Source organism: Rutidosis leptorrhynchoides, chromosome 7, assembly GCF_046630445.1.
Source record: "Rutidosis leptorrhynchoides isolate AG116_Rl617_1_P2 chromosome 7, CSIRO_AGI_Rlap_v1, whole genome shotgun sequence".
NCBI lineage: Eukaryota > Viridiplantae > Streptophyta > Magnoliopsida > Asterales > Asteraceae > Rutidosis > Rutidosis leptorrhynchoides.
Window position 1 is genome coordinate 238953233 of NC_092339.1, and position 11872 is coordinate 238965104.

Below are 11872 nucleotides of genomic sequence, written 5' to 3' on the forward strand. Positions count from 1 at the left end.
CAGGTTTTAAATCATTAAGTTAGCATATCATATAGATATAGAACATGTGTTTAGTTGATTTTAAAAGTCAAGTTAGAAGGATTAACTTTTGTTTGCGAACAAGTTTAGAATTAACTAAACTATGTTCTAGTGATTACAAGTTTAAACCTTCGAATAAGATAGCTTTATATGTATGAATCGAATGATGTTATGAACATCATTACTACCTTAAGTTCCTTGGATGAACCTACTGGAAAAGAGAAAAATGGATCTAGCTTCAATGGATCCTTGGATGGCTCAAAGTTCTTGAAGCAAAATCATGACACGAAAACAAGTTCAAGTAAGATCATCACTTGAAATAAGATTGTTATAGTTATAGAAATTGAACCAAAGTTTGAATATGATTATTACCTTGTATTAGAATGATAACCTACTGTAAGAAACAAAGATTTCTTGAGGTTGGATGATCACCTTACAAGATTGGAAGTGAGCTAGCAAACTTGAAAGTATTCTTGATTTTATGAAACTAGAACTTTTGGAATTTATGAAGAACACTTAGAACTTGAAGATAGAACTTGAGAGAGTTCAATTAGATGAAGAAAATTGAAGAATGAAAGTGTTTGTAGGTGTTTTTGGTCGTTGGTGTATGGATTAGATATAAAGGATATGTAATTTTGTTTTCATGTAAATAAGTCATGAATGATTACTCATATTTTTGTAATCTTATGAGATATTTCATGCTAGTTGCCAAATGATGGTTCCCACATGTGTTAGGTGACTCACATGGGCTGCTAAGAGCTGATCATTGGAGTGTATATACCAATAGTACATACATCTAAAAGCTGTGTATTGTACGAGTACGAATACGGGTGCATACGAGTAGAATTGTTGATGAAACTGAACGAGAATGTAATTGTAAGCATTTTTGTTAAGTAGAAGTATTTTGATAAGTGTATTGAAGTCTTTCAAAAGTGTATAAATACATATTAAAACACTACATGTATATACATTTTAACTGAGTCGTTAAGTCATCGTTAGTCGTTATATGTAAGTGTTGTTTTGAAACCTTTAGGTTAACGATCTTGTTAAATGTTGTTAACCCAATGTTTATAATATCAAAAGAGATTTTAAATTATTATATTATCATGATATTATGATGCACGAATATCTCTTAATATGATATATATACATTAAATGTCGTTACAACGATAAACGTTACATATATGTCTCGTTTCAAAATCATTAAGTTAGTAGTCTTGTTTTTACATATGTAGTTCATTGTTAATATAATTAATGATATGTTTACTTATCATAATATCATGTTAACTATATATATAACTATATATATGTCATCATATAGTTTTTTTTTTTACAAGTTTTAACGTTCGTGAATCACCGGTCAACTTGGGTGGTCAATTGTCTATATGAAACCTATTTCAATTAATCAAGTCTTAACAAGTTTGATTGCTTAACATGTTGGAAACATTTAATCATGTAAACATCAATCTCAATTAATATATATAAACATGGAAAAGTTCGGGTCACTACACCTAATGGCCTTTTTAACGGCATGAAGATCGTGTAAAAAAAAAAGGGAAACAGAATTATCGATATGATGTAGTTAGTTTGGGGAGTTTATTATAGGTTATGGAACACTGATCTAAATACACGTAATTAGCGTTTTTTTTTTTTTTTGGAAGTGTCCGTGTCGCGTATAGTTAGTCTCGTTGTGTTCGTTAGATTTTTTTGAGTTGAACGGTGGGTTCGAAAAAAATTAACGCGAGCCGAGCGGGAAGATATGTCCCGTTGAGTATTGAATAGAATCCGAGGTATTTAGCGTTTTTTTAGAAGTGTCCGTTTCGCGTATAGTTAGTCCCGTTGTGTTCGTTAGATTTTTTTGAGTTGAACGGTTGGTTCGGAAAATTTTAACGCGAGTCGAGCGGAAAGGTATGTCCCGTTGAAAATATGGGTGAAGTTTAATTAAGTTTTCTTATTAAAATATTGATTTTACACTTGATACCCCTGGTTTGAGGGTTGGGATGTAATTTTTTACATTTTTTAGGGGGTGTTTTGTATTTGTTTCCTCCTTTTTTCCTTGTTGTCGTTTTTGGGGGGAATTGGGTGGGGGTTGGGATAAAACGACCAAAATTTGGGTGTTGGTTAGTATATATGGTAATGTGACTATTATGTTTGTTACATTAAAAAATCTTAGACCATCTTTATCTCTGAAGGGGACGATGGGCGTGTTGCTGGGTGATGTGGGGTGCTTGATGAGCGTGCTGCTATGTTGCTGGGTAATGGGTGGCGTGCTGAGTGGCGTGTTAGGGGTATTTTTTATTTCATTTTCATTTTTCTTTCAATTTTATTGATTTATTAATTACTTTATACTATTATTTTATTAATTAAAAAGAAAACAAATACGATTAAAATAAAAACGATACGATTAAAATTAAATAAAAACGATACGATTACATTAATAAAAACGATACGATTACATAATAAAGACGATACGATAGACGATACGAAAAATAAAAGTCATAAACTAATATATAGAATCCTGACTCACGTAACCTTCTTCAAGGCTACTCGAATCGGAGGGCTCCCGATTAACCGGAGTAACGCTCATTTTTACAAGATACAAGACAATTCGACATGGTCGTGTCCTGGCTCGCTCTTTTTGCGCATCCCATTGCTCATCCGTAAACGGAAACATCAACGATTGCTGCTCTTCGTCGAAATACACAATTTGCGTAAATACGTATGGTGTTTCTTTTTGGAGAAACTTGGACAGCTTCGTCCAATCTTCAATATCGAAAACGTCAACATCTTCAAATGATTTTTTTCCCCGTCTACGTATGATTTCCAGTCGTACTCAGCTCGGCCCCCGTAGTGAACGTCAAGAGAAAGTTTGGTGGAAGACATTCTGTTTTGATAAAATGTAGAAGTGTATATGTTTGTGTTGTGTGAATATGTTTGTGTGTATCTGTATGTGTGTATCTGTGTATATATATATATAGAAGAAGAAGAAACCGTTGCATGAAATTATATCCGTTGCAAATCGAATAAGTGTACATTTTTACCCAAACACGCCTACGGTTTTCACGTGTTAACTTGGAGCACACGACCCCAATCTCCACCCAACACGCCGCGCTACGGCGTGTACGCCGGCGTGTTGGTGCAACACACTACCGAGCACGCTCGGTTAAAGAAGGTCTTAAAACTCAAGTGTAAACGTACTTTGATAATTATTAAAATATTAAAATATAATATTAAATTTTTTTTAATGATACTAAGACCAATTTTAACGCGGCGTCAGAGGGGTCCCGTCAGACCTGCTGGCATTGGGTGACACCTCCTGACGCCCCTAGTGGGGCGTTACCGGTGACGCGGACGGGGCGTTAGTCAAGTTTTTCACGGAAGAGAGAGGAAGCGTCAGGGATACGTGTCAGATGTGGATTGACTGAAAAATAAAGCCGTTGGCAAACGGCTATTTTTGTGTTTTTTTGATTTTTTTTAAATTCTATATATTTTTATCTATATAAACTCATACATTCTACACTTTTAACACACCATTTCCCTTTATTTTTCTTTCATTTCTATCAATTATTTCATATAATTTTCTTTCATATCTATCAATTATTTTTCTTTCATGGCATCGTATTTACTTAGTTACGATTCCGATTCGGAAGACGAGCGTATTATTGCACTAATTCAACATTTAGAAGATGAGGATGGCGAAGTCGAATCCGAGCGTGTTCCAAGATCACGAATTTATATTCCAAAAAATCGTGAAGAAGCGGAAGAAAACTTTTAAATGTTGGAATGGCGGGTTCCAACAATGATATAAATGTTTTGAAGGTCGATTTCATATTTTAAGGTTAGCAGCACGCACTATGTCGGTAAACAAGATACGGAGAGTTATGGACTGTTGAATCATATTACATAATATGATTTTGGAAGATCAAGGATTTGCGTTAAGTGATTGGGAGGAAGAGTTCATTACCGAAGATATGGAGAATCGTCCAGAACGGATACCGAATAGAGGACGAGATCAAGACGTTATCATCCGAGAAATAACAGATAGGACGGTGCACGACCAACTAACCGATGATCTAGTTGAGCATATTTGGAACCTTCCGTCCGCATTCCGCACCATGAATGGTTAAATTTTATGTAATGGTTAATTTTTATATGTTTTTAATTATATGTAATATAATTTGTATTCATAATAAAATAAAAAAGAAAAAGAAAAAATAAAACTGGTGAGACCTATTTGACACTGAAGGGGCGTCAGGGTTATTTTGGTGTCAAAGGCTGACACTACCACGTCACAGGCAAATTGCACTTTTTGGCCAAAAAGTGAACAATCTGCCTGTGACGTTACAGGCAGGGTTATTCATGTTCTAATACACATTAAAAAAACTTGTATCAATCGGATTGTAAATTGAATTTGAATTTAATACTATATAAGTGCAAGAATTGAATTAAGTTTTTATACTGTCAAAAGTAGAAATTCAAACTGCATGTTAGTATGCAAATTATGTTCCTAAATCCTAATTATAATTATGTTTCTTGAAGTCTTGTAGATAATATATCATCACTTCACTCTATACATTAAAAGAGAGTCTTTATTAAGTAATAAATGTTTTTAAAAGCCCATTAATCATCGTTAGATTAGAAAATTACGTTACAATACCCTTTAATCCAACAACCATTAGTCATCCCCTTAAAATATTAGGTAATAAATCAATTTTAAAAGGGGATGATTCTAACACACTCTTTTTTGATCCTCACACACCTATTTTAACCTTTTACTCTTCTAATAATACTCCATTTCTTTAAATTGGTGTGTGAAGATCAAAAAAGTGTGTGTGAGAATCATCCCCCATTTTAAAAACACTCATCCCTAAAATACCCTTTTCTAATAATTATATAAAAAAAAAAAAAACACGGGACCCTTTCGTTTTCAATCTCACAATTATATATATTGCATTGCAGTCTAACCAAAAACACAGACACTCCTCTTGTCAAAATCAAATTAGGGTTCTTAAGTTGCAATCGAATTCATTATCAAGTCTTTTAATTATAGGGATTGCAGGAAACATTCACCCTAATGTTATGATCGTCAGATGCAGATTTATATCGAATAATGAAATAGGGTTCTAGGGTTATGGTTCGCAAACCCAAACGGCAAAGCGAAATACAATTGGAGATTAGGGTTTCACAAACTCTTCAAGTTTTGTGTAGTGGTGTAAGACCTTTCGGTGTTTCGCTTCTCGTTGCTGGTTATGATGACAAGGGTCCCCTGCTATATAAGGTGTGCAATTTTGTCCCTTTTTTTCAAATTTTTTTTTTTAAATAAATAATTAGTTAACTACTGTTTTATGTATTATTATGATTTAAAAACAATACTGCAAGTAAAGTAATAAATAAGAATTTCAATATTTAATGTTATTCTACACAAGGCTGTTATTAGCAATACTGCTATATCAGCGTTATATTGAAGTTAAGTTCTTTTTTCTTTGTATAGAAAACATTAGTACGATTTATTTAGATATAAGTTGTTATTCCTCTATGGCTTCGTTTTGTGATCTTTCTAAAATCTGTACCTTTATGAATCTTGGTATGTATTTTATGAAGGTTGACCCGTCTGGTTCATATTTTTCCTGGGAAGCTTCTGCTATGGGAAAGAATGTTTCCAATGCAAAGACATTTCTTGAAAAAAGGTATGTCACTATTATGTTCAGACATGCTTACATTCGAGTGTCGTATATTTGTTATTTTTTATTATAAATAAATATAAATATGAGCCTTGTAGGTACACTGAGGACATGGAGCTTGAGGATGCGATACACACAGCTATTCTAACTTTGAAAGAAGGGTGAGTATCTTGCCTGTAAAAAAATTTGATTTTTTTCTTTTGAGCATATTATTATTATTAGTCTGGTTCGTGTCAAATATACGAATTGCTACTTTTAGATATTGGCAATTATGACCCTTTACTTATATTTATGAATTCATTTTGCTTTTGTTTAATAAATGAAAAAAAGTTAGCTAGGTTGGACAAAGTAACCTTAATTTAATGTCTGATCTGCCTATTTTGCCATCTCATGTTATAATGATCTGGAATGCAAAATGTACAGACCTTACTTTTCTTGTGGTTAATGCTGGTTTTTGACACAATTTGAGTATATTTTTAATCTTTTTATCTCCTGTATCAGATTTGAAGGATAAATATCTGGCAAAAACATCGAGATTGGTGTTATCGAGGCTGACAGAACTTTTAGGGAAGTTTATAACTGCTACTCAACCGAATCTAACAGTATGAACACTTTGGTAAGCAGCTTTTAATGACTGTTCCTTTGTTATTGCAGAGTGCTAACTGAGGCTCAAATTGAGGACCATCTTCAACAGGTGGAGTAGTTGTTCTTGCTAAGTATCTTTTTATGAACTAGTCTGTTGAACATTATATGTTCGAATATTTCTCACCTTAAGGTGTTTCGTTATGAATTTTAAAAAACCTTTGTTGTCCTCTACAAGTTCTATAATTGTTTTAGTAGTTTTGTGATTTGCTGCGCCGAAAGTTGCTTGAACAAATAAGATTGGGATTTATGTTGTGTATAATTTATTATATGTATCTTCTTTCCGTAAAACTTTTTTGTTTAATTAATCGGTCACTTTCAGGTTTTCAAAATTGTCAGCAAGAATGGGTGGAGGAAGTAAGAATGCCAAAAATCAGGGGCGATCGGATTCTCCAGTAAGTCCAGGGTTTCAAAAACCTACAGCAACTGTTATGAATACACCACCAACGCCACCTGCACCAGTCAAAGGCACATCAAAGCCTCCATCGACATCAAACGTCGAAACGAGATCAGTTGCAACAGAAACGATCCTAAAAGAACCATCTAAGAATTGGTGGCACTCTCCTGATAGAAGCGTATTAGAAACAGGAACTAGCTTCAAACCATTCGAGGATCTGCCTCCAAAAACCTGAGCTTCGGTTCTCCAAGCGAAACCGTTCCACCAGGTTTCAAAGTTAAAACCACCTGTCTGGGCATCATACCAATCATCACCTCGGTTGAACCTGAAACTCCTATTGAAAGGGTTACTACCGAGAATGCTCAGGAAAGAATCAGGCAGATGGGTCTGAGAAATCCAGATGGTTCATATATTATGCTGACACCGCAACAAGGGTCAACGACGTATGCGTCTTCGCAACCAATCCCTAATGTTGCAAGCAACTAATATAGCGGAACGTAATATGTCTCGACTCAGTCAAACAAATTTATATCTCAGTTGCAGTAAGTCGCACCACCGCATTTGACACTAGCTTTCAATGAACCAACGCGAGTACAAGAATTTATGAGCAATTGGTTCGCAGTGATGCAGGGACAAAATGCTAAGCAAAGTCTTGAGCTAGCTCCTACAACGGAAAAGTTTGTGCCACATATTGCAAATCACCCCTTCATAGTAGCACCTGTGTTACCTTTAACATTGGGAAGTTACGATTGATTGTCAGATCCAGACGATTTTTTGCAAAAATTTGAAGGAACTGCAAGAACGCACAGCTGGGGTGATGCAGTAGCATGCCATATGTTACCAATAGTGCTGCAAGGAGTAGCAAGGGAATGGTTCAATAACTTACCAGCCCAAAGCGTTACAGGTTTTCCGGACTTGCGCTCAAGATTTCTATTAAATTTTCACAATCTGCGCGCCCGCAAAAGAACACATGTCAAATGCCACGACATTAAGCAGAAACCAAAAGAAAGTTTGGGAGAAGTCATAGACAGGTACACCAAGGAGGTGGTCAAAATACAAGACCTGCTAGAAAGCCAGAAGGTGTCTGGCTTTATACACTGTATAGATAAGGACATACATTTATCCTTATGGCAGCTATAAAAGAAACGCATGATTATATGCGTGCACAAGAAGACATAAAGCAAAATTGCGAAAATACCTCTTCAAGCATGGATATTGATGACAATTATTATCGAGTGCAAGGAAGAGGATCAGAATCTGGCAAACGTTATGGTGGTAGTGGGCCATCTCGAAGCAGTAATTACAATGGTGATAAATATAGCAAGTTGAATAACAATAAGGGGGGAGGAAGTCAAAGGTTTAAAAACAACCATGCTGATAATGTTGCATTGATAAAAGACCTCTCGAAAACACCAAAAGAAATATTAGCTACAGAGGCAGTATGTAAAAGCTTCGATCCCCCAATACCTTTGTCAAAATATGGGAATAGAGATAAAATCAAATTTTGCGACTTTCATGATGATTATGGTCATGAAACCAATGAATATCGGCATCTAATCGAAAAGGTAGTTGCTGAACTTAAAAGAGGAAGATTGCAACGCTTGAAGAAATGTGAAAAAACATCAAGTGAGAAGCCAAAAGGAGAAAAATAGTATCCATGGCAAAGAAAGAATGATGAAAAGGAAACAGATAAAACCATTAACATGGTAACCAGCGGACGAGCAAATCGGAGATGCAAATTAGAATTGTCAGAGGAATGGGAAAACACTGTCATCCTATTCCCGGCCATAGCGCAAGAACCCTCTGATGCGCCTATCACAATTAAAGGGCGCGTTAAAAGCTGTGGGTACATCATAAAGCGATTGCACGTAGACACTGGTTGTGGTGTTGATATAATGTTTGAACATTGTTTCCGGTTGCTGCCTGGAACGGTATGAGCCATGCTGATAGCTCCTAGCACCGCATTATCAGGGTTTTCTGGAGAGTCCGCATGGCCAATAGGGATCATCGAGTTGGAATTAGAGCTGGTAGATGATGATAATAAGGAGTTAGTAAGAAGTACAATAGTAGAATTTGCTGTAGTAAGGTCTTACTCGAAATATAATGTGCTTTTTTGACGCACAACTTTGCAAAAGTTGGTAGCTATTCCTTCCACGGTGCATGGTCTTATGAAGTTCCCAACTCCATTAGGAATCGCGACGATAAGGTCGGAAAAACAAGAGGCAAGTGTTGCGGCTGTAGAACAAGCCGAAAAACAGCCAAGTGAAGAAGAACAGCTCCGAAGCTGCATGATTATCGCAAACCCTCGATGTCTAGAGCAAAAAATTAAAATCGGCGGAGGATTGTCTGATGAAACAAAGTTTAAGCTTCGTAACATATTAGCTTCCAATATGGATGTCTTTGCATGGAAAGAAGCAGACATGACTGGTGTGTCAAGAGAATTAGCTGAGCACAAACTTAATGCAAACCCAAGTCTGACACCGGTAAGCCAAAAGAAACGCGGTATGGCACCGGAAAGAAGCGAATGGTTGAAGGTAGAAGTTGACAAATTGGTCAAAGCAAATATATTACGAGAAGTGAGGTACCAGACGTGGGTAGCAAACCCGGTACTGGTAAAAAAAGCCTGATGGGTCTTGGCGCATGTGTGTCGACTTCACAGACATCAACAAGGCCTGTCCCAAAGATAATTATCCTCTACCAGAAATAGACTGGAAAGTTTAATCGCTAGCTGGCTTCCGGTATAAATGTTTTCTGGATGCGTACAAAGGATACCATCAGATACAGATGGCAGCAGATGATGAGGATAAAACTGCCTTTCACACCATCCAGGGTATCTATAATTATACAAAGATACCGTTTAGTTTAAAGAATGCTGGAGCAACATACCAACGCGTAATAGACGAGGCTTTTAAAAGTCAAATTGGCAAAAATTTAGAGGCATATGTCGATGATTTGGTGATAAAAAACATAACAGAGCAAGGTTTGTTGGAAGATATATTATAAACGTTTGCATCGTTGAGAAAGATAAACATGAAGCTCAATCCGCCGAAGTGTAGTTTTAGAGAAAAGGAAGGAAAATTTCTTGGTCATGTAATCACTGAGCTCGGGATACGCGCAAATCTAAAGAAAATAGAGGCCATCGAAAATATGCCGTGACCCAGAAATAAAAAAGAGGTGCAAAGTTTAACTGGTAAATTGGTCGCGGTAACCAGATTCTTATCCAAATCCGCAGAGCGATCGCTCCCTTTTTTCTGGACATTAAAAAATTGCTTAAAGAAGACGGATTTCAAGTGGACCGAGGAAGCAGAAGTGGAGTTTCAATAAATGAAAAAGTTGTTAAAGGAGTTGCCGACGATGACTGCGCCGATTGCGGGAGAGACGCTGATACTTTACTTAGCAGCATAAAAAAAAAGCGATGAGTTCAGTATTGATAGCGAACAGGGGGCAGGTACGCACTATAAACTAGAATATAGTTACTTTTTAATCAATAGACATTTAAAATTATATGTATCATGCTGTGCGAACAGGTACAAATGCCTGTATATTTTGTTAGTAAAGCTCTAACAGGAAGCGAATTAAATTACCATGCGATCGAAAAACTAGTTTATGCGCTCGTGCATACGGCTAGACGCTTAAGGAGATATTTTCAAGCACATCCAATAATGGTCCTAACAGACCAACCTATAAAGCAGGTATGACAAAAAACAAAGCATTGTCAAAAAATTTAAAATTGCTTGAAAAATTCTCGCAAATTTATATTCGCTGATAATTGTTGAGCAGGTGCTATACAAACCAGAAAATTCTGGTCGCATGGCCAAATGGGCTATTGAATTAGGTGAGCACGAGATAAGCTTTTCACCAAGAAGTGCGGTAAAAGGACAAGTCCTAGCAGATTACCTGGCTGAAACAGCCGGGGATAGCGAAGTCTCGCATGAATCAAAAGAAATACTATCTCCGCCCGAACAGCTGTGGGAAATGCACACAGATGGGGCTTGTGGTCCGGCAGGCGTTGAGACGACCCGTCCTAATCCATAAGGACGAATACAATAACATATGATTACATTGCGAGGTACTTGACCTCTATATGATACATTTTACAAACATTGCATTCGTTTTTAAAAGACAAACTTTCATTACATCGAAAGTTGATGGCATGCATATCATTTCATAATATATCTAACTATAATTGACTTAGTAATAATCTTGATGAACTCGACGACTCGAATGCAATGTCTTTTGAAATATGTCATGAATGACTCCAAGTAATATCTCTAGAATGAGCAAATGCACAACGGAAGATTTCTTTCATACCTGAGAATAAACATACTTTCAAGTGTCAACCAAAAGGTTGGTGAGTTCATTAGTGTATCATAAACAATCATTTCCATCATTTTAATAGACCACAAGATTTCAGATATTTAATTCTACCCGTAACCCAAGTACATAATAACACGCGTAACCCGCGAATTAAAATTCATTCATATGGTGAACGCTTGATAACCGACTTAACTTTGATGCATACAATATCCCCAAACAGAACCTCTCGTCTGTATAATAATAATAATCTCGAAGTACTAAAGCATCCGTACCCCCGATGGGACTTGTCGAGGTCCATAGATCTATCTTTAGGATTCACGTAGATTAGGGGCCATACCCGTTTCCTAATCATTAGGTTACCAAGCTAAAAAGGGCTGATATTCAATATTCATAATCCAGCCATAGAATGTAGTTTTTGATCACTTGTGTCTATTTCATAAAACATTAATAAAATCGGCGCATGTATTCTTAGTCCCAAAAATATATATAAAAGGGAATAATGAAACTCAAAATACTGCATTTTGTAGTAAAAGGACATATGACGACATTGAACAATGCAGGGTTGGCTTCGGATTCACGAACCTATATTATTCATATATATATATATATATATATATATATATATATATATATATATATATATATATATATATATATATATTATCACACATATTCGTAATTGAGTAAATATATATATTATTATTAGTGATATAATTTTTATAGTATTAACTTATATATTTTTCATTATTTAATTAAATGTATTCATTTTGTATATAAAAGTATTAATGTAGTTAAGTTATGTATGTTGAATATATTT

At 35.6% G+C, this 11872-nt stretch overlaps 2 protein-coding genes across 3 annotated transcripts; both read left to right on the plus strand.

Moving 5' to 3' along the window:
* Positions 1-5016: 5016 nt before the first annotated feature.
* LOC139856903 (proteasome subunit alpha type-2-A-like) lies at positions 5017-6799 on the plus strand. 2 transcript variants are annotated; one of them, XR_011762216.1, is made up of 5 exons: positions 5017-5296; positions 5620-5705; positions 5798-5860; positions 6201-6393; positions 6664-6799. XR_011762216.1 is itself a non-coding variant. In XM_071845614.1 (4 exons), exons 1-4 carry the CDS (start codon positions 5150-5152, stop codon positions 6211-6213), a joined length of 309 nt encoding a protein of 102 aa, XP_071701715.1. In that variant the 5' UTR covers positions 5017-5149; the 3' UTR covers positions 6214-6505. The 2 variants fall into 2 exon arrangements, 1 of the variants encoding a protein (XP_071701715.1); XM_071845614.1 differs by lacking the exon at positions 6664-6799 and having other exon boundaries at positions 6201-6505.
* Positions 6800-8678: 1879 nt separating this feature from the next.
* Positions 8679-9365, plus strand: LOC139859917 (uncharacterized). The gene is made up of 2 exons (XM_071848692.1): positions 8679-8789; positions 8874-9365. Exons 1-2 carry the CDS (start codon positions 8679-8681, stop codon positions 9363-9365), a joined length of 603 nt encoding a protein of 200 aa, XP_071704793.1.
* The last annotated feature ends 2507 nt before the right edge of the window (positions 9366-11872 follow it).

Coding starts and splice junctions, on each gene's coding strand:
- LOC139856903 (XM_071845614.1), top strand. CDS start 5,150: ATGGTTCGCAAACCCAAACGGCAAAGCGAAATACAATTGGAGATTAGG. Junction 5,297..5,619: donor AGGGTCCCCTGCTATATAAG/GTGTGCAATTTT, acceptor TATTTTATGAAG/GTTGACCCGTCTGGTTCATA. Junction 5,706..5,797: donor AAGACATTTCTTGAAAAAAG/GTATGTCACTAT, acceptor TGAGCCTTGTAG/GTACACTGAGGACATGGAGC.
- LOC139859917 (XM_071848692.1), top strand. CDS start 8,679: ATGCTGATAGCTCCTAGCACCGCATTATCAGGGTTTTCTGGAGAGTCC. Junction 8,790..8,873: donor ATGATGATAATAAGGAGTTA/GTAAGAAGTACA, acceptor ACTTTGCAAAAG/TTGGTAGCTATTCCTTCCAC.